The sequence below is a fragment of the Anabrus simplex genome, chromosome 7 (assembly GCF_040414725.1).
Source record: "Anabrus simplex isolate iqAnaSimp1 chromosome 7, ASM4041472v1, whole genome shotgun sequence".
NCBI classification, from domain to species: domain Eukaryota; kingdom Metazoa; phylum Arthropoda; class Insecta; order Orthoptera; family Tettigoniidae; genus Anabrus; species Anabrus simplex.
Window position 1 is genome coordinate 341,629,256 of NC_090271.1, and position 22,606 is coordinate 341,651,861.

Here is a 22,606-nt window from a genome sequence, read left to right on the forward strand (position 1 = left end):
TGACACACCCACATCTAACATACATAAGCTTCATTTGGGGAAGATGTAGGAAAGATTATGTTAATAATTTGGAAATTCTACAAGAAAAAGTGCCATCAAAATCATGTATGGATTCCCCTTCCTCAGACCATCACATGAAGGTTTTTCAGAGTCAAATATTCTGTTGTTCCATTAGCAAATTGCATTTTCATCATCAGTCTTTATGTATGAGCTAGACAGGAAATTAACCCACTCTGCTGTTAACTTCTCCCATCTTAGTGAAATTCTTAGATATTAAACTAGAGGATCATTAGGGATATCTCCCTCTCACTCCATTTCAGTAAAGTATCAAGTGAATGGCATAGAATCACCAATGTTTAGGGAATATAATGTATTGCTTCCTGTAAATCAGGTAAATGTTTTAAGAACTGAAGGAATATTACTCTTATACAGGTACAGTATCTTAATATAACTTTCTTTAATTACTACAGTACATGGGTATATTGTCCATATTTAATATCTTATAAACCTAACCCCATGGCACTACAGCCATGAAGGGCCTTGGCTACCAAGCAACTGCTGCTCAGTCCGAAGGCCTGCATATTATGATGTGTCGTGTGGTCTTCTCAGCCGCCATCTCACCGTCGGAGAGCTCCTCAATTCTAATCACTTAGGCTGAGTGGACCTGGAACCAGCCCTCAGAGCCAGGTACAAATCCCTAACCTGGCCGGAAATTGACCCCGGGGCCTCCATGTAAGAGGCAGGCACGCTACCTCCACACCACGGGGCCAGATTAATGTTTTATACTTTTGAAAAACTATGATGCTAACACATAAAAATCTATCTCTTAGTTATCCAGAAATGTGGCTGTCACGTTACTGACAAAGCTGTAATTATTGTGTCGCCTTGCTGTACTGTCCCTATCACAAGCCATAAGTCTGATTGCCCTCTACTGTGTGTAGGCAATTTTACAAATCTCCTTAATTCCTACAGTTTATTCTTTTTAGAATCTTCTGATTCCTACTCTTGGTTATAAATATATCTTTACTTGGAATTTAGTGTTATTATGAATAACCTAAAAACAATATCTTTGGCTAAGACATTAATATTTAAAGGACAACAAGGGTTTCTGAAAACGTGACATGTTCTCTTGAAAAGTTAATTGGTTTATAAGGTGAAACTTGTATGAACACGTTTCCATTGAGGTATTTCTAGAGTGGGGCTTGATTATTGGAAAAGGACTTAACACAAGCTTGAGATCCACTTTGTCTTGTAATTGAATTAGGAAACCTTGGAAGTGCCCTCGCGAACAGGTGACTATATAAGCAAGGAATGACTTAACCTTTCAGTTAGTCATCATGGTGGTCAATTACAAGGTGTATAAGAAATGCTCTCCCAATGGCAAGATTACTTTGTACATGGGCAAGCGTGATTTTGTGGACCATATCTCGAGCATTGATCCGGTTGGTGAGTATCATTATTATCCTGTAGATCACTCTCAAGCTCTTTTTTTCCTCGAGTACTGCTGAGCAAAGGCAAGGTCAGAAGTACAAAATTAAAATATGTATGGTAAAATATTTCAACTCCCTTATTTTTATTACTGGCTTACGGTTTATAATAATAATAATAACAATAATAATAATAATAATAATAATAATGTTGTTGTTTGAGTCATCAGTCCATAGACTGGTTTGATGCAGCTCTCCATGCCACCCTATCCTGTGCTAACCTTTTCATTTCTACAAAAATAATAATAATGTGGGATATTTTATACATCTTGTTTTACATCACTCTGACACAGGTCTTATGTCAACGATGGAATAGGGAAGGCCTAGGAGTGGGAGGGAAGGAAGGAAGGAAGGAAAATTAAGACACAACCCTAGCACCTGCCTGGTGTGAAAATGGGAAACCATGGAAAACCATCTTGAGGGCTGACAGCTAGGTGACCTAAACCACGTAGCCCCTATGTAAATGTGCTGTAGTGATTGTGCCTTCTCTCCTTATTTTTCATGGCAGCCACAACATGCCTTCCATTAAACCATATGTTTAAAGAGCTGCAACTTGATGACAATAGAAAGGCTCGGTGATCTTGTAGGTTAGGCATAGATATCAAGGATAATTTAATAAAAAACCACCTATTCAATACTTTCCACGTTTAATGTGGTTATTATCTACATGATTTTATGTAGACTTATTTGGTCAGGTACATGTTTCACCCATTATTTTGGGCATCTTCAGCCTGTTTCATTTTATTTTTAGTTTTGAACATTTTAAGTTAACCAGAATAGAACTGCCAAGTTAAAAACACATTTAATTTAAATTTATATTTTCAATCTTGACCAACCTACAATCAGTTCAAATCTCCACTTATTGTTGACGACACATCCTGTCACCAGACACGATACGTCAAGAACTTAATATGATATAGGGGTCACATAAACCCCGATATGCAATCCTCTTCACCGAAAAGAAGATCCATTTTAGTTTTGGACATTTTCCATATTAGATAGATTAGGACCAAAAAACTTTACTGTATTGACTTATGTTTGTATATATTATATATAATGTATATGTTGTATATAGTGTATATATTGGTATGTTTATATTGGTTAAAAAGGTCCCAAACCTTGACCTAAAGGTTGTTTACAGGCTGAAGATGCCCAAAATAATGGGTGAAACATGTACCTGACCAAATAAGTCTACATAAAATCATGTAGATAATAACCACATTAAACGTGGAAAGTATTGAATAGGTGGTTTTTTATTAAATTATCCTTGATATCTATGCCTAACGTCATCTTCAATACGGAACAATAATGAGAGTTGTTACTTGTAAGATCTTGTAGGTGTCAGGTGCTTGAGGACTCTCTTCACTGAGTTCACAAGAGGGAGAAGGGGCATTGCAATTTTCTTGTTCTTAACATAATTTCAGTTTTAAATGATTTATCTATCAGGAAGTCTAAATCAAGTACGTGTCTTACCGTAAGTTACTCCAGGACTAATTGGCCAAGTTGAACAGTTCAACACTTAGGCACATTCTGGAGTAGAAATCTCCTCTGTTTTTAGGAGGCAGTTGTCATTCCTTTCTTTCAGGTAGCATTAATATTTAGATAACTGGAAGCAAACAGTAGTGTTCTCTGTAATTCAAGAATACGAGACATGGCAACGTAAAACACAAAGATCGAGAGATGAATTCTTTAAATTTATTTTAATGCAATGAAATAATTATTACTTGACAATACACTGTGACAGTTTAGTGTGGGAATAGTGAGAAAGGACGAGGACAATATGCACATCTGCTCTCTCCATCACTCCTATTTCTTCTCAGCCACTGACGAGGGCTTGATGTGGGGAGTGCAGGACAAGTGCAGTGCGCTGTGTGGGCTTCTTACTTTCATTGATCTCTCTGTCTTATCCTTGGCTTTGACAATATGAAAGTGACCAAGGTGTGAGGGACGTTAGTATTGCCATGGCTTATGCAGCCAGTCTCTGCTATGAATGGGGTGAAAATGTTGCTCACAGGGTTGGTTGGTGTATGCATTTCAGTGAACTTGGCAGACTGGTATGTAATAGCAACTTCTGGCTTAGTGAGGTAACTACCTCACTCCCCATGTCCCTAGTATGCCACTTTAACGATGCCTTGGCATCTATGACAGCTGATGGCAGAGTTATTGAGGATCCAACCAGCCTTTGGGCTGAATACTCAACATAAACATATGGGTGGTAAAAGCCTAGGAACACAGCAGGTGAAAAGGAGAAAGAGACTTCACAAATTCACAAATTACAACCTATAAAAATAAAATTACTTTATAAGTTTCACATATATCAGCAAGACAAGATTTTTAAAACTATTAAACGAGAATAAGAAGTTTCATGATAGCATGAAAGCATTTCTCTCTAACGTAAACATTTGCAAAACATCAAGATATTTAAATAAAACAACTTAGAAGTTTATTTTCAAGCTCTTTATGCTTACAGTTAGGTTCCTGTGTTCAAATATTTTACGACTGTTGAGATGGATGAGCCTGATTTTTTGATATTAGACTTTTAAAATCTGGATGGGTTGCTAAAAGTTTTAATCTAAGGTTAGGCTCAACATGAAATCCGTTTCTATTACATTCTTCAGAATCACAAGGGATTAGAACACACTTTCACACAAGTATGTTGTTCAGTGCTTATCTCTGGATGTGTTTCTATAATGTATGTTACTGAATCGGAACATTTTAGGCTCCCATTGTTTCATATCAGTTTATTTATAGAGGTGTACTGTCATTAACATTTTCAGCATTGAAGCAGATGAAGAACAGCGACATTGTACGTATACGTGGAAAAAAGCAAACAAACAAATCATGGCTCGAAAATTTTCAGCTGCACCATCGTCAATGGACGATAGAATGGTAATAGTAGTGGTTATTGTTAACAAGTAGACACAGTTGGGAGGAAAAGGGAGGGGGAGGTAGACAAGAGTAAAGATTGGAAAAATGACGTGAGTACATGACTTAAGACTTGTTGGTGATGCTAGGTATTGTAGCTGGCAGTTGTGTTCACAGGGGTTTGGTGTGGTTCATACTGAGTGAGAAGGAGTGTTTTTGAGGTTTGGTGGGCACCTCAATGTGACTGTGAGGCTTTCAAGAAGATCACGGTTGTGGGGTGAGGACGAGACAAGACTGAATGTGACAGATTTTGTGCAGACCAGGATAATGTGTGGTTAGGTTGCTTGGGGAGCCTAGGGACTGAATTCATGGCTGTCAATCAATGCGGTGGGGTAACTCCTAGCGGTAAATGAAATGAAATGGCGTATGGCTTTTAGAGCCGGGAGTGTCCGAGGACAAGTTCCGCTCGCCAGGTGCACGCGTTTAAATTTGACACCTTCCACTGACCTCCGTGTTGTGATGAGGATGAAATGATGATGAAAACGACACATACACCCAGCACACTGGCAGCAAAATTAACAGATGATGGTTAAAATTTCTGACCCTGCCGGGAATCAAACTCGGGACTCCAGTGACCAAAGCCATGGAGCTGGACACCCTGAGTAAGAGGCACGGTGAAAGCTGCTGGAGGTCCACATCAAGGAAGTGAGAGTGTACTCTATCCACATGTGCTGTGGCTGAGCCTTCAGTGCACTTTTGAAATCAAGTCACATTTTAACATTTCTTATCAACCTTCCACATATCACAGATTGAGAATTCCTACTGCAGATAATTTATTTTGGAAGTTACAAGAATAATCTCTGAAAACTGACACAAATTTTTCATTTTAATTGAAATCTGACTACATTTTTGAGATGTTTGGAAATTTAGGTAAATTTTTATAAAAATGTTATTTTGATTTCTGAACATATTTTTTTTGGATTACATCATAGTGATGTGACAATTACATTTCTCATTAGAAGAACCTAGTTAAACAAAATAATGAATGTTTACGTAATTGGTCGGTTTAATAAACACACTGAGACTGTTCATTGTTATGGTCCATTTGGCATATCAAAACCTTCTCAGTTTATTTTTCCCATTTTATCAATTGAACTTCCCATCTTCAATTTCTATTCATTTCTCATTCTATCTCTCCTTATTTTCTGTACTGGTGATATAATACTTGCTGTCCTGTGCTTTGTCCCTGGCCATTCATGAGGACTGCATGGAATATAAAGAAGTGGAGAATTTTTATTACGTACAAGCTCTTACTACCTAAATAATGAAATGTTCTCTTGGATGCACAAGATTCAGTCAGTCTTTCGAATCCATCTGGTACAGAACCAGTTATGTCTTCCCTAGTCCAATGCAGAGAATCATGAGAAGTTTCAATAAGTTAAATATTGATTTTTTTTTTTTTTAATTTGCTGTTTGCATTTCCTGCTTATGAAAAATATCAGAAAATAATGGCCTTTAATAATCTTGGCTTATTTGACTTATGTAAATTATATGTAAAAATCATACTGTACTAATTATTTCACTTTTGATTACAGTACTAATTTTTTAAATGCTTAATGTACTAGTTTCTTGGTTATAAATATGTCTAATGCCTCCAATCAAGTATTACTAGTCTCAACCACAAATAAGTTTCGCAGATTGTCTCATTAACCTTGAATGGAGATAGAACACATTCTCAAACTCCAGTTGATTTACATAAGCCAGTTGAAGTTCTAGAAGGCTACATGACACTGTACCAGTTACTAACATGTGCAGGAACAGGGCTGGTGATCATCCTCTCTGAACAAATAAAGTACAAAATAAATTTAAAATAAAACAAAATTATTTATTCAATGAAAGAATTTTGACATTTTGAAATGAATTACAAAACAAACGTTATTGTATCGAGCTATCGAATCAATAGGGAATGCGAGTTCCCTGAGTAACACGACACTGGCAATTTACATGACGAGATCGGGCTAGTACGTGTTCGAGTGTCTCCTGCAGGTGGAGGCTCCGTCTTAGGCCAGAGAGACCGGCGCACTCTGTAAAGATGTGAGCCAAGGTGAAGTCGGCGCCACAAGAACACACTCCTTCCCTCTTCAAGAGATAAGAGTGCATAGATTGTCCGTGACCTATCCTCAGTCTGCGCAATACTATGGCCCGCACGGTAGTTCTCTCCTTAATTGCTCTCGGCTTGTTGGGAGTTCAGATAGCTAGCGAGTGCAGTTCCCAGGACACCAAGATGGTTTGACATAGCTGAGAACAAATATCTTTAGCAGGGACACCCACAGGTGTACCGCTTCATCCGCAATTTCATTTCCCACAATCCCAACGTGGCTTGGAACCATGTGAAAGTTATTCTGGTGCCACCACATAACCTGCACACGGAGGAGTGTTGTGTAGTTTTCAATATGAAGAGGATCGTGTTATAGGACTGATTGTTAATTCTTGGGTTGTTCACTATTCCTGCTTATTCACAGTAGTATGTGCCACTAAATAAAAAGAAGTTAACCGACACGTAAAGAAGAACCATACATACATTTCAGCAGAATACAGTGAACTATTAGCTTGGACAATGCATCGGCTCAGGAGTCAGCATGGTAATACAAGAAAGCTTCATACAGAGAAATAAAAATTTATTAGTTTATGCTCTCATCTGTATATATAAAATAAGAGCTTTTTGTCACTACATTGCTCAGAATTTAAAAAAGGATGGTATTTCTGCACCAGCTGTGTCCACAGTAATGCACTTTTACATTTTCTTCCATTTCTGTCTGTCTGTATATAGGGGCATCATGAGAAAATGGCTGAACAGAATTTAATGAAAATCAGTATGTAAAGTCAGGGAATGAGCCTCTACAATCTAGGCTATAAATAATTTTATTCACAGTAAGTGAAATGGTACTTTAGGGGAAGACCTAAAATGTAATTCACCGGGCGAGTTGGCCGTGCGCGTAGAGGCGCGCGGATGTGAGCTTGCATCCGGGATATAGTAGGTTCGAATCCCACTATCGGCAGCCCTGAAGATGGTTTTCCGTGGTTTCCCATTTTCATACCAGGCAAATGCTGGGGCTGTACCTTAATTAAGGCCACGGCCGCTTCCTTCCAACTCCTAGGCCTTTCCTATCCCATCGTCGCCATAAGACCTATCTGTGTCGGTGCGACGTAAAGCCCCTAGCAAAAAAAAAAATATATATATATATAATTCTCAAATTTCTATATTATTAGTGCTTCTATCGATAAATACTACATAACGAAAGTTATATAGAATTTAATTTCTGATGATTTATGACATACATTTTTACCACATTGGCTATGATAACTGAGAAATTCATGAATTTATATTTTTGTTGCTAAGTCCATATCAATGCCGAGCATTGTTCAGTCGTTTTAACTGGCGATGGTTGTCTTGAGGTGTAAAACCACATGGTCAGTGGTCCATATCGACAAGGAAAATTGTGAAGATTATTATAGAAATCATAAAAAATCGTGATGGGGTGATCCTTTCAAGAATAACGATCACTTGAAGAGGGGGTCATGAAAGATGGAAGGAAACTAAATGTGAAGGCGTGCAATATTGAAAACTCATAAAATTGATAAACAATAATATTACATTGAGCATTGTTTGTTGTAAAGTGCTTTGTCTCTTCTACTGTCACTCATCTCCTATAGATGGGATTAGCCGAGTAAATCTATGTGAATATTGGCAGGGAATAGCTGGAGAAATCAATAATCTTCTTCTTCTTTTTCTAATGCCATCCCTCCTCTGGTACATACATTTTCTGATAACTATTGGTACCTAACATACTGGTTCATGTGAGGCGCTGCGTTCGCAGTTCTCTGCGGCCTGCTCATTCCGAAGCACGTCAGCTCGTTCTTTAATGAATTACTGACATTTGTTGAACTTTTTGATATAACAGAAACTTAGTAAACTTCAGTATCAAAAGTTCTGACTATTAGGCAGTCTATGTTATAACAGACCATATATTAAATAATAAGATTTCTATATTTATCAGTTTTCTACTTTTTGTTTCAGAAATGTTACATCTCCATCACATATAAAAAGAACTCTGTTCTGGGCTGTTTTGATTGAACAGTGTTTCAGGATATTTGCATTTAGTAGTAGAAAAAATAAAATAAAAGCCCATAAAGTATCTAAAATAAATGAGTCTTACAAAATATTTCTTTTTCTAATTTCCTAGAAAATGTGACTGCATGGGGAAGTATTATTAACTTTTTTTGTAACACAGTTTCACTGTGACAAAGTGCCTCACAATTACGCTCTTGTACTTACAGATGGCGTCATTCTCATTGATTCGGACTACGTGAACAATCGTAAGATATTTGGTCAGGTAATATGCAGCTTTAGATATGGCCGTGAAGAAGACGAAGTCATGGGACTCAATTTCAAGAAAGAATTATATCTCTCTTCTGAACAGATTTACCCACCTCCTGAGAAGAGGGAGGAGAACCTCACAAAACTGCAGGTAACTAACATTTCAGAACATGGACATACTTCTTGTGTATTTAAAAAAGGAATAGGAATCATGTGCCAATCTTACATACAGGAGTGGAGTAGCAGTAGTACAGAGCAACTTGCTCATTTGGAATTTCAATTAAAATGAAGTAATGCAGATGTATATTTAATTCTTTGAACAGCATCAAGTACACAGTTTTAAAGATGGTAACAGGCAGATGGTGTCCATTATTCTCAATACACTGCATTAATCGAACCTGGAAGTTTCATTCAAGTCTTTCCAGGATATCAACAGGTATGTTGGCGACAGCGTGACGAATGTTGTTCTTCAGGTGAGCCAGGGTCTGAGGACAATCGTTGTAAACAACTGATTTTAGATAGCCCCATAAAAAATATTTGCATGGGGCTAAATCAGGTGACTGTGCAGGCCAGTGCAGATCGCCCCTCAAGGAGATGAGGTGCCCTGGGAAGTGTTCCTGCAAAACACTCATTGACGCACACGCTGTGTTTGCCGTGGCGCTGTCCTGTGGAACCACACATCTCCCCCGTGCATCTCGTTGAGTGCTGGCAGGAAATACTCCTGAATCCTGTGGACATAACGGGCAGCAGTCACCCGTTCATTTTCTTCAAAAAGCCATGGGGCAATTATTCCAACTCGCAATAGTGCACACCAAACAGTTATACGTTGTGAATGTAGGGGACGCTGATGAAGTAGTCTGGGGTTCACAGGGCTCCAATAGTGCATGGAAATGAGCCTCATCACTGTGAAGGATTTGCCTCACAACACAACAGCAGCTGCATGTTTGCGGGCAGAGCGCTCGGGCGATTGCACAACAGAATGGCTGTTCGTGGAAATCCAGGGTTTATTCCTTCACATCACCACTTTCCCTGAAGTTGTTTACAATCGACTGCCGACCAGGATCACGACCATGGGGGTGAAATGCACGTTGAGCGACTGTTAGAAAGGTGAACGTGCGCTTCACGATGCTCACCAAGTCAAGCAGAGATGTGCCTACCTCCACCCTCCTTGGAACCACCATCACTTCGGGGCCAGTTCCTCTGCCACAGCCTGTATGAGCAACACATAAGGGAAGAAACAAAATGATAAAATGTTATTCTGTTTACAATTTGCTTCAATACAGATCGGTCTTACGGCGACGATGGGATAGGAAAGGGCTAGGAGTGGGAAGGAAGCGGCCGTGGCCTTAAGTAAGGTACAGCATATGCCTGGTGTGAAAATGGGAAACTACGCAAAACCATTTTCAGAACTGTAGACAGTGAGGTTTGATTCCACTATCTACCGGATGCAAGCCACAGCTACACGCCCCCAACTCGTCCGGTGATGGAAAGTTGTACAGGTTTTTCTTATTGTTTGATATGGGCATGTCTTATTGCTCGGGGTTTTGCCTGACAAGCATTTCCTCATGTCAGCTAGATCTATGGTTTACCCACTAATACTCGGGAGGCTGACTGCAGTGCGGTCACCACGTCCCTACGCCTAACCTTAGTGCGAGAAGAAGATGAAATCAGAAATTAATTTATGGCCTTTTTTGGTAATCTCTTAAAGAGAGTAGCATGCACTACATCAGACAGTGAGGAACCGTGTAGTCGTAACGAGGAAAATACAAGCATAGAACCCTCAATTACATGGCTGGAGACAGAAAAGTCCATGAAAAGTATGAGAAAAGAAAAGCAATTGGAGTGGATGAGTTAGGTGCAGATATGTTGCGAGCAGCAGGTAATCCAGCAGTCCAGTGGTTATATAGACCTTTTAACAAAGTATGACAGGAAAACACTATCCCACTACAGTGGAATTACTCTGTTCTTTCATGGTTTAAAACTTATGGAAAAAATCATAGAGTAGATTAAGAGAAATTGTAGAACCTTTATTGGAAGAGGAACAATATGGTTGTAGGCCTGGAAGAACAACTAAAGACCTTATCTTTACTGTCAGAATGTTAATGGAAAAGCACTGGGAAAAAGGGAAAGCACTTTTTTACTATTCCTAGACATCGAAAAGGCTTATGATAGTGTACCAATGGAACATATCCGGAAATGCCTAAAAGGGCTGGGAGAGTATGACAGTCTTATTGCAAAAGTGAAGATGATAAAACCATAAGTCTTTTGCAAGTGAGTTGCTGGCTTTCCAAATCGTTTGAAACGAAGAGAGGAGTATAGCAAGGCATTGCTTTGTCACCCCTCTGTGAAAGGAGCAGCAGGACTTGACCTGAGGTGAAACCAAAAATGATAGCTGCAGAAATGGAGTCAACAAGGCTAAGATGGTTATAGAGGGGAGATGACACCTAACTGTACAGTGTTTAAGTACTTGAGTAGTACAGTATAAAAAGACAACCCTGCAAAGTACGAGGTGGACAGTCGAATTAGCAAGGCAACGCAATTTTAGCACCAAGTAAGACAACTGCTGTGGGATAAACAAGCACCATTAAAAGCAAAGATCCTCACGTATAAGGAAACACCAAATTAATGAGACAAGACAACTGAAAACTCCAAGCTGCAGAAATGAGTTCCTGCACACCTCGATACAGAAGACCAGGAAGAGCAAGTTCAGGAATGAAAATATCCGAGAGGAGGTGGGAATAGGAGACTCCCTACTACAGAGGATTCAAGAAGCAAAACTGAACTGGTTTGGCCATGTAAGAAAGATGAGTGCAAGAAGAGAAGACCAGTGGGCGGACCCAGAGGAAAATGGACAGATCTGGTGAAGGAAGATGTCGAGGAGAGAAGAGGAGATTGGGAGGAGATTATGGACAGACAAGGATGGAGGGGACTCGTACACCACACCAGGGCAACTGGAGATGGTAAATGATGATGTAATATAAAACTCTTGTTCAGTTTTGACTTATTTAATTTATAACTGTGAAGTTCTTCAGTGTTTGTTTGTTTGTTTGTTTGAAGCCATCTGTTGTCAGTTATAACTGTTAGGATCTTCAGTGTGTCGAAGTTGTGTTCTTCTGTCTGATGTAATATACACCGCCTTGCACTAGCAAAGAGAGAGGGACTGTTACATTAAGATAAATGTGAATGAAAGGAAGGTCTTAAAATTAGAAGTGTTAGGGAGTACCATATGGCAGATAAAACAGGTATGAGGGAGTTTTAAATAACTATGATCGGTGGAAAACGGTAAATAAAAATGTAAACAGACTCTGGGATGGGTTTAAAGGAATTGTTGAGGAACGCGAAAACAGGTTTGTACCTTTAAGGGTGGTAAGGCATGGCAAAGACCCACCTTATTATAATACAAAAGTAAAGAGACTAAGAAGGAGGTGCAGGTTGGAAAGAAATAGAGTTAGAAATGGCTGTGGAAGTAAGGAGAAATTGAAGGATCTTACTAAAAAATTGAATCTAGTAAAGAAGGCAGCTAAGGATAACATGATGGCAAGCATAATTGGCAGTCATACAAATTTTAATGAAAAATGGAAGAGTATGTATAGGTACTTTAAGGCAGAAACAGGTTCCAAGAAGGACATTCCAGGAATCATTAATGAACAAGGGGAGTGTGTATGTGAGGATCTGCAAAAGACAGAAGGATTCAGTCAGCAGTGTGTAAAGATTGTTGGTTACAACGATAATGTCCAGATAGAGGAGGAGACTAATACTAAAGAAGTATTAAAATTTACCTATGATAACAATGACAATTACAATAAGATACAAATGTTGAAAAATAGAAAAGCAGCTGGAATTGATCAGATTTCTGGGGATATACTAAAGACAATGGGTTCGGATACAGTACCATATCTGAAGTACTTATTTGATTATTGTTTGGTCGGAGGAGCTATACCAGATGAATGGAGAGTTGCTGTAGTAGCCCCTGTGTATAAAGGAAAGGGTGATAGACATAAAGCTGAAAATTACAGGCCAGTCAGTTTGACATGCATTGTATGTAAGCTTTGGGAAAGCATTCTTTCTGATTATATAAGACATGTTTGCGAAATTAATAACTGGTTCGATAGAAGGCAGTTTGGTTTTAGAAAAGGTTATTCCACTGAAGCTCAACTTGTAGGATTCCAGCAAGACATAGCAGATATCCTGGATTCAGGAGGTCAAATGGTCTGTTTCATGATTGACCTGTCTAAAGCATTTGATAGGGTAGATCATGGGAGACTACTGGCAAAAATGAGTGCAATTGGACTAGACAAAAGAGTGACTGAATGGGTTGCTATATTTCTAGAAAATAGATCTCAGAGAATTAGAGTAGGCGAAGCTTTATCTGACCCTGTAATAATTAAGAGGGGAATTCCTCAAGGCAGTATTATCGGACCTTTATGTTTTCTTATATATATAAATGATATGAGTAAAGAAGTGGAATCAGAAGTAAGGCTTTTTACGGATGATGTTATTCTGTACAGAGTAATAAATAAGTTACAAGATTGTGTGCAACTGCAACGTGACCTCGATAATGTTGTGAGATGGACAGCAGGCAATGGTATGTTGATAAACGGGGTTAAAAGTCAGGTTGTGAGTTTCACAAATAGGAAAAGTCCTCTGAGTTTTAATTACTGTGTTGATGGGGTGGAAGTTCCTTTTGGGGATCATTGTAAGTACTTAGGTGTTAATATAAGGAAAGCTCTTCATTGGGGTAATCACATAAATGGGATTGTAAATAAAGGGTACAGATCTCTGCACATGGTTATGAGGGTGTTTAGGGGTTGTAGTAAGGATGTAAAGGAGAGTGCATATAAGTCTCTGGTAAGACGCCAACTAGAGTATGGTTCCAGTGTATGGGACCCTCAACAGGATTACTTGATTAAAGAACTGGAAAAAATCCTAAGGAAAGCAGCTCGAATTGTTCTGGGTGATTTCCGACAAAAGAGTAGCATTACATGAATATTGCAAAGTTTGGGCTAGGAAAACTTGGGAGAAAGGAAACGAGCTGCTCGACTAAGTGGTATGTTCCAAGGTGTCAGTGGAGAGATGGCGTGGAATGACATCAGTAGACGAATAAGTTTGAGTGATGTCTTTAAAAGTAGGAAAGATCACAATATGAAGATAAAGTTGGAGGACAAATTGGGGCAAATATTCATTTATAGGAAGGGGAGTTAGGGATTGGAATAACTTACCAAGGGAGATGTTCAATAAATTTCCAATTTCTTTGAAATCATTAAAGAGAGGGCTAGGAAAACAACAGATAGGGAATCTGCTACCTGGGTGACTGCCGTAAATGCAGATCAGTAGTGAGTGATAAGTTGTAATTTTCAAGTATTAAAAGCATACAAACAAATTTAAACGTAAATGTTTTTACATTCCTTGAGTGTGATTTGACAGAATCAAACATGTCATTTTGTTTTTATTTAATGGTATATCTTACACAGCATTAATTTCAACAGAATCTCATAAGTTATAAAAAGTAAACTCTTGTCGTCTTCCTGAGGTGGTGCAGGCACATTCTTAAACTCTGGCAATACAAGGCGGCAGTTAACCATTACGATGTGGAGAAAGACTGCAAACTACAGACTTACTACATTATGAAAGAGTCTTGAAATTGGTTAGAAATTTCATAAGTTTTCTTTATTCACTGATATGGTGTATTAGGACACAAAACTTCTTTGAACTGTAAGAACAAAAGATAGTGTTGCATTGTTTGAATGGATGACTTCCCGAGACATGTAAGGCAGATTCAAGTAAAACTATTTTAAATAGTTCTGTAATAGTTTCAGACTAGTCAATATGGATCAAACAACCAGTATCACTGAGTCGAAAGAAAACTGAATGTGAAGGCCTACAATATAGAAACTATAATCTATCAGCTTAACACCAAACCGCAGTGACCATTTGAACTCTAAGAATTGTACCCTATTTTTAACCTTTTAGCAATGTGGCACTCGTGGGACTCCAGCAAGCCAAAGCCCTTTATTGTATCATATGTAAATATCATAACATTATGTATTTTAGTAGAATAGTGGCATTCTTGTTTAATTTTAGTAGTGTTTTATTGTGCACAATCGCTTAAGACACTTTGTAAAATAAACTATTGATTAGGTGGACAACTCATCCTTCATACTTGAATACAATATAGAAAGCTCATTAAATTTAATAACAGTAACATTACATTAACCATTGTTTGTTGTGATGTGCTTTCGGTCTTCTGTTGCCACTCATCTCCGATAGATGGGACTACTGCTGCGTACAGAGTACTTTTTTAAAATTTGCCTTACATCCCACTGATACAGAGAGGTCTTACGGCGACGATGGGATAGGAAAGAGCTAGGAGTGTGAAGGAAATGACCGTGGCCTTAATTAAGGCACAGCCCAAGCATTTGACCGGTGTGAAAATGGGAAACGGCAGAAAACCATCTTCAGGGCTGCTGACAGTGGGGTTCGAACCCACTATCTCCCGGATGCAAGCTCACAGCTGCGCGCCCCTAACCGCATGGCCAACTCACCCAGTTGTACCGAGTATAACAGCCTGTCTGAATATTGGCGGGAAGTAGCTGGGGAGTTAGATAACTTTCTTCTTCAGCATGCCATTCCTCTGGTTCATAAATTTTCTGATACTACTGGTACGTAAGACACTGGTTCATCAAAGCATTCGAGCAATTCAATCCCTATTCTGAGGCACTGATTGGAATGTGCAGTGGACATATTTAACGGAACAATGGCAGAGGAGTGTTCACGGATGTCTGCAGCCTGGTTATTCCAGCTCTGTCCGATTCGTTGGATGAACGGTCAGCGTACTGGCCTTCAGTTCAGAGGGTCCCGGGTTCGATTCCTGGCCAGTTTGGGGATTTTAACCTTAATTGGTTAATTCCAATGGCACGGGGGCTGGGGGTGTGTGTGTTGTCTTCATCATTTCATCATCATAATCATCATGACGCGCAGGTCGCCCACGGGAGTCATATAGAAAGAACTGCACCTGGAGAGCCGAACCTTTCCTGGGATATCCTGGCACTAAAAGCCATACGACATTTCATTTCATTCCAGCTCTGGAACTTTGGACTCTTAGATCAGCACCATAGTACTGTTCATTAAAAGTGAGAAAATGTGCAATTTTTCATTTGATTGAGTATTTTATATGAGAACATTGCTTTTAATCGCTACATTCCTACTGACATTTTTGTAATGACCTATCTTGACTACAGTTAGGAAAACCACAAAGACAGTCTCTCTGAGAATCGCGTAGCTAGTTTCACATGAGATTGTACACATGCTTAAAGCAGGGCAGCTGAGCAAACTGTAGCGCCATCTGCATACCTCTCACACACTCCTACAAGTATACTCCTCAAATATTTGATTCTTTTCACAACCTCTAACGGTCTTCTATTTAATGAATATTGAATTTTCACGACCGATTTGTAAACAAAATCGACTTTCAACCTATAAGGTCATGTTACATACATTTAGTACATGTCGAAGAGATGTTAAGTACAGAACAAAAATGGCCAACCAGACACCGGTGGTATCTGAACCCACAACCTGCCGATTTTGCACCGGTTGCTCTATCAATTGAGCTCTTGTGGCCTAGGTCATCTTGTTCTGTTGGAAACTACAGGATCAGCACTACATTGAACAACTACTTACTCATACATAGCTTTCTTTAAACAATTGTACTTCTGCTCTGCCTACCTTTTTATTTTTATTTTGTCATTGTATCCCAGACCAGATGTCGTGGTACCAGTGCGTATGCTGAGGGCTACCAAGGCTATCAGTGAAGCCCAAATCTCAATGGAGAATGATGGAAGTCTAAAGCGCATTATAATGTAACCATCTGAAACACTGTTCAATTTACAAAACTTGAAAGCAGTGAGAAAAAACGTTGCACATATTTCTGAGAGCAAGGCATCGGAGACTGATATTGCAGCCCAGACTCTTGTCCCTCTCGCCTCGACTTGCCATGTGCGGCTTGCTGCTGGATATCTGATAGGAGCTGGGACTGGCGGAGGATAGGTGTGCTAGGCTTCACTCTGTTAGATCGCTACTGCTATCAACCATGCGTTACTCATCGTATATACTTCCTCAACTCATACTTCTGACTTAATGATATAGATAAGAGAGTGTGGGAATTCCACACTCCCTTTTACTTCTACATCATTGTAGGGAGAGACTGCGGGGCTGCTGTTAGATGAGCAATATCGTTTTATTTTCATTGGTAGATCTGTTAAAATGAAATGCCATCTTTCAGGTTTAGTGTTTACTTTTGTTGGTTGGTATCGAACCCATGATCATGGGTCGGACACCACCACTGATCTCCCGAGGAATCTAATTAACCAGTGAATGATGGGTAAAATCACAGTAAAATTCAACATATATATTTAATAATAATAATAATAATAATAATAATGATAATAATAATAATAATAATAATAATAATAATAATAATAATAATAATAATAATAATAATAATAATAATAATAATAATAATAATAATACCGGGAAAGTTGGCCATGTGGTTAGGGGCGTGCAGCTCGCATCTGGGAGATAGTGGGTTCGAACCCCACTGTCGGCAGCCCCGAAGATGGTTTTTCGTGGTTTCCCATTTTCACACCAGGCAAATGCTGGGTATGTACCGTAATTAAGGCCATGGCTGCTTCCTTCCATTCCTAGGCCTTTCCTGCCCCATCATCGCCATAAGACCTGTCTGTGTCGGTGCGACGTAAAGCAAAATAATAATAATAATAATAATAATAATAATAATAATAATAATAATAATAATAATAATAATAATAATAATAATGGGGCATGGCATCTGTATAGGCTTGGTGTTGACCTAATGGGGATAAAATGAATGGCGAAGACATCATAAACACCTAGTCCCCAAGTCAGGGGAAGAAACAGTATTTGGGGGGTTGATCTTGAAAAGTGAACCAGGGCCATCGGACCAAAGGCAAACATTCTATCCATTTAGCCACAAAGCCGGACTTTAATTTGCTAAACCTTAGGCTACAGTCTCCACCGATCAGGGGTTGAGCATTGGCAATAGCAGAGGCCAGGGCATTTCCTTGTGAAGCAGCCTTGACAACACAGCAGGCTTCTCCGTTGGCTATTGGCTGCAGCTCAAAATGCTGAAGGCTTGACGTTCACTAAACCAACCATCGAAAAGAGGTAACCGAAGTCTAGTGGTAGCCCATGTCTTGATCCCAGCTTACGCCACTGCGTGGTACAGTGTGAAATGCCTTCTCAATATCTATACGTGTTATCATTAAATATTTTCTGAACTTCTATCTTTTGTCCGTCATGTTTCTTAACACGTTGAGTGCCAGACTGATTTTCATGGGATTGCCGTCTAGTGCCGTGAGCTAATAACATAGAGTTACTCCCGGGTGCCAAAACGTTCAGAGGCTTAACCAAGCAAATGATCACTGAAATGAGGATGTATATATGATATATTAGGTTAACTTATTATGTATATATTAGGTAAAATATTGCGACCCCATACGGGGTCGTATTTGTCATTATGAATTTTACACGTATACGCACCCCCATATGGGGTCGTACTCATACAGTAGTTACTGTCCCGACGCTCGGTCATACTTACCTTTTCCTTTGCAGGGACGGATTATATGCCGTTGATTATGAGAGACGTGTTAGCTTGTTCATCATACTGGAGCTGTAAAAATGTACGATCCCTGATTTTAGCTCAGGAAATGTTTGTAAATGATGATCTTCCAATTTTAGGTTAGGAAAGTTTTGTATAAAATGTAGTTATATAAAGTAGTGAAAATCATGTGGATTTGGTAAATTAGGATGTAACAGAATAATATTATAAGAAGGATTAGTAGTTATGGATTATTGAATGAGTATATAATTGTGTTTGTATAACTTTCAATTTGAGTAAGAGAACCTAGCAACGATGATTGTGCAACATGGGAAACCAGTGACTATATCGTTGAAGACGGTCATAATTGTTGCAACAGCTGGCTTGGAGACCCGGAGTACAGTGGGGAAGTGTATGCTGAAGACTGTAATTCATCAATGCGGATGAACGTGCGAGATTGCTGTTTGCTCTGTACTGGGTTCAAAATCTCTGTAACTATATACTTCGTCTATATCATCATTGTCCGACTTGTTCGATATATTGTCCAGACTATCTGCACTAAGTCTTTTACTGCTCGATTTACTCATAACGACTTAAAAAGAAAAGGAAACTCACAGCACTGCACACTTACATAAACAATCCGTGCACGAGATAGACAGTGAATTTGTCACCGTACAAAGCACTCTTGACGTATCCATATGGGGTCGCGTCAGAACAGGAATTGAGGAATGGAATGTGGACTATGCATGTACTTAAATAGACGACCAGCAGATGGCAGGAAGAGACATTATACAGCTTAGAAACACATACTTACTGCGCACCCAAATGGGGTTGCTTGGCACTCAACGTGTTAATGCAAAAATGAGGTCAAAAGTTCATCTGTCTTTCTCCATTTCCTTTTCTACTTTTCATCAATTTTCTCTCTGATATCCTCTCAAAAATCTGTGCTGCATGTGAAATGAAGGTGATACCTCTATAGTTCTTATGTTCCTTCGTATCGCCCTTCTTGGATACTGACCTGCAATGGTTTTATTGCCACCATTCTGTATTGACTTTTGCAATCTGAATCAGGATCCAAAAGTTGAACTGAAGTTGAACCATGTAAAATCAGACAGTTCAACTTCAATAACACTGCCCATGTTGAACCACACCAAAAAAACATTGAAACAAAATGACTTGCAGCTCAAGACTGTTTTAACGATCAATATTTTGCAGTTTTTTTAATTCCATCATGTTTAAATAAAAAACTTTTTAACTAACATTTCATTTTGTGTTTTTCCTATGTTCTTAATTCATCATACATGTCTTACTGAGGATGACCCAATGCCGGGTTGAAACATGTCTATTTATGTGTGAAGTTTTGTCTTAACTGAACATTAAAAAAAAATATAGTATTGACTAGGAGGGTCAAAATAGTTTTGTACAATTTTTTAAGAAGTTCAACCGTCAATACAGATTGAACAACGAGATTCCTAGTCTGCAGCTCTTGTGACACACACCGAGAAGGATCTGCAAGAAATGAGCATTGTGATTCAAGTCCCACAACAGAAACAGCAACCAAGAAGAAACGACAGCTGGTCTATAGTTAACACTCACCTGTCCCTGTGCCAAGTCATGATGCAGTGAAAGGCCAGCAGTTATATGTCCTGATTTGAAATACTGAAACGCTACATGAAATGGATTAATCGTTGGCAATATATGGGTTAGGAAAAAAAACTCACAAAAAATAACTAGATATGGTTGTGGAGATAGAAAGACAAAGACAATGATTGATCTTATTCTGGTGGAGAAGGAGAAACGTAGACAACTGGAAGATGTGACAGCAATGCCAAGAGCAGATTTCGAAGGAGACCATAAAGTGGTGGTAGCCAAATTAAGACTCGGTAAAATAACAAAGTTAATAGAAAAAAGGGAAAGAAATATAAAGGGATGGAAGTTAAAAGAGAAAGAAATAAGGGAAAAGTTTCAAGAGAATCTGAAGAAAGAAATTCCCAAAAATGACGTGAACAGTGTGGAAGAGGAATGGACATGTTTCAGAAATGGGAGGAAAAAGGAAAAGGAGACTCCTTCATGGAACAGAAGGGTAAAGGAAGCAGTTAAAGAAAAAAAAATGGCTTGGAGGAAGTGGATAGGCAGCAATAGTACAGAGAATAGGCAGAAATATAAAGAAGCTAAAAAAGTATGTAAGAAGATAGTACAAGAAGAGAAATAGCTAGTTGCTTTGTCGCACCAACACAGATGGGTCTTATAGCGACGATGGGACAGGGCAAAGGCCTGGGAATGGGAAGGAAGTGTCCATGGCCTTAATTAAGGTACAGCCCCAGCATTTGCCTGGTGTGAAAATGGGAAACCATGGAAAACCATCTTCAGGGCTGCTGACAGTGGGGTTCGAACCCACTATCTCCCGGATGCGAGCTCACAGCTGCGTGCTTCTATCCGCACGGCGAACTCGCCCGGTAGAAGAGAAACAGAAGAGCTGGGAAAGTTTCACAGAAACTTTACAGGAGGATATAAAGAGAAGTTAAAAGGTTTTGTATGATTTGGTGAAGAATAGTTTACAAAATAGGGAAGATACAAAATTTGTAAAACCTGAAACAGGGTAGGTATTAACGCAAAGAGATGGCATACTAAAAAGATAGGGAGAATACTTCTCAGAATTGCTAAATATTAAATACAGTGAACTGGTAGATGAGAAGGAGCAAGAAGAAACAATGGGGAAAGAAAAAGAACAAGAAAAGGAGATATCGATGTTAGAAATTGAGGAAGCCATAAAAAAGATGAAGAGGGGTAAAGCAGCAGGACCAATAGGGCTACAGTGGCTGTATAGATTATTTAGAATAATCTGGAGGAAGAAAGAGATCCCAGAAGAGTGGGGAAAGGGTTTAATTATCCTGATATTAAAAAAAGGTGATAAAAAGGAATGCAATAACTACAGAGGGATCACCCTTATTGCCCATGTAGCTATGATATATGAGAGATTATTGGAAAGAAGACTGAGGAGGAAGCTAGAAGGAGAAATATAAGAAGACAGTATGGTTTTAGGAAAGACAGATCAACGTTTGACCTGATCGTTACATTAAGACATATGATGGAGGAAAAATGGGAGTTTGGAAAAGACATATTGATGACATTTATTGACGTTGAGAAGGCTTATGACAGTGTTCCCAGACAGTTGGTATGGGACACATTAACGAACAAACAAGTTAACAGAGTGGAAATACAAATGATAAAAGCTATGTACAAAAATTGTGTTAGTAGTATGAAGACAAGTACAGGAAAAACAAAATGGTTTAAAGTAGAAACTGGTCTCTAACAGGGAAGTATACTGTCCCCCATACTATTCATCATAGTCATGGATGAAATTCATAAGAACATTAAACAGAGATTGGGAAGACAGGCAACAAAAGCCATGTTTGCAGATGATATAGTGATATGCGGTGAGGATGAAACAGAAGTGCAAAAACAAGTAGATGTATGGAATCAAGAGAGAGAAAAACTTGGGATGAAAGTAAGCAAGAACAATAGTGATGACAAGGGGAAAGAAGGAAGGAAGGAAGGAAGGAAGGAAGGAAGGAAGGAAGGGGAAAGATAAAACTGAATGGTAAAATTCTGGTTAAAATTTTCAAATACTTGGAAAGTGTGATCACAGAAGATGGAAAAATAACCGAGGAAATTGGGAAAAGAATACAACAAGCAAACAGCTTCTAGCGGAGTGTAAGGGGTATTTTGTGGAACCAAGGCGACCCGAAGAAATGTAAGAAAGTATTATATTCAACCTATTATGAACCCTGCAACTGGATCGTGGAGAGCAGAATACAGGCAGCGGAGAGGTATCGAGGGCAAGACCAGAAAGGATAGATTAGAAATGAAGAGATAAGGAAAAGGACTTGTGCAGCCAGTCCCTGCAATGAATGGTGTGAAAACATTGCTCATAGGGTCAGTTGATGCATGCATTTCAGTGGGCTTGGCAGACTGATATATAATAGCAACTTCTGGCTTGGTGAGGAAAGCAACGGAAAACTACCTCACTCCTCATTTCCCTAGTACGCCTCTTCAGTGATGCCTAGGCCACCTATGACAGCTGATGGCAGAGCTGTTGAGGATCCAACCATCCTTAGGGCTGAACACACAAGGAAAAGGACAGGAATCTTGAAACTTCAAGACAGGATAGAAACAGCAAAGCTAAAGTGGTATGGGCATACGATGAGAATGGCAGAAGAGAGAGTGCCAAAGAAAGCTTTTTCA

The 22,606-nt window shown here is 39.1% G+C and overlaps 1 protein-coding gene across 1 annotated transcript in view; it reads left to right on the forward strand.

Annotated features, from left to right (window-relative positions):
• The first annotated feature begins 1,336 nt into the window (after positions 1 to 1,336).
• Positions 1,337 to 22,606, forward strand: part of Arr1 (arrestin 1) — a 61,560-nt gene continuing 40,290 nt past the window's right edge. Inside the window, exons 1-2 of the mRNA XM_067151821.2 lie at positions 1,337 to 1,446; positions 8,691 to 8,881. Coding sequence (XP_067007922.2) covers positions 1,338 to 1,446; positions 8,691 to 8,881 — 300 coding nt within the window. The 5' untranslated portion in view covers position 1,337. The remainder of the gene's footprint in view (positions 1,447 to 8,690; positions 8,882 to 22,606) is intronic.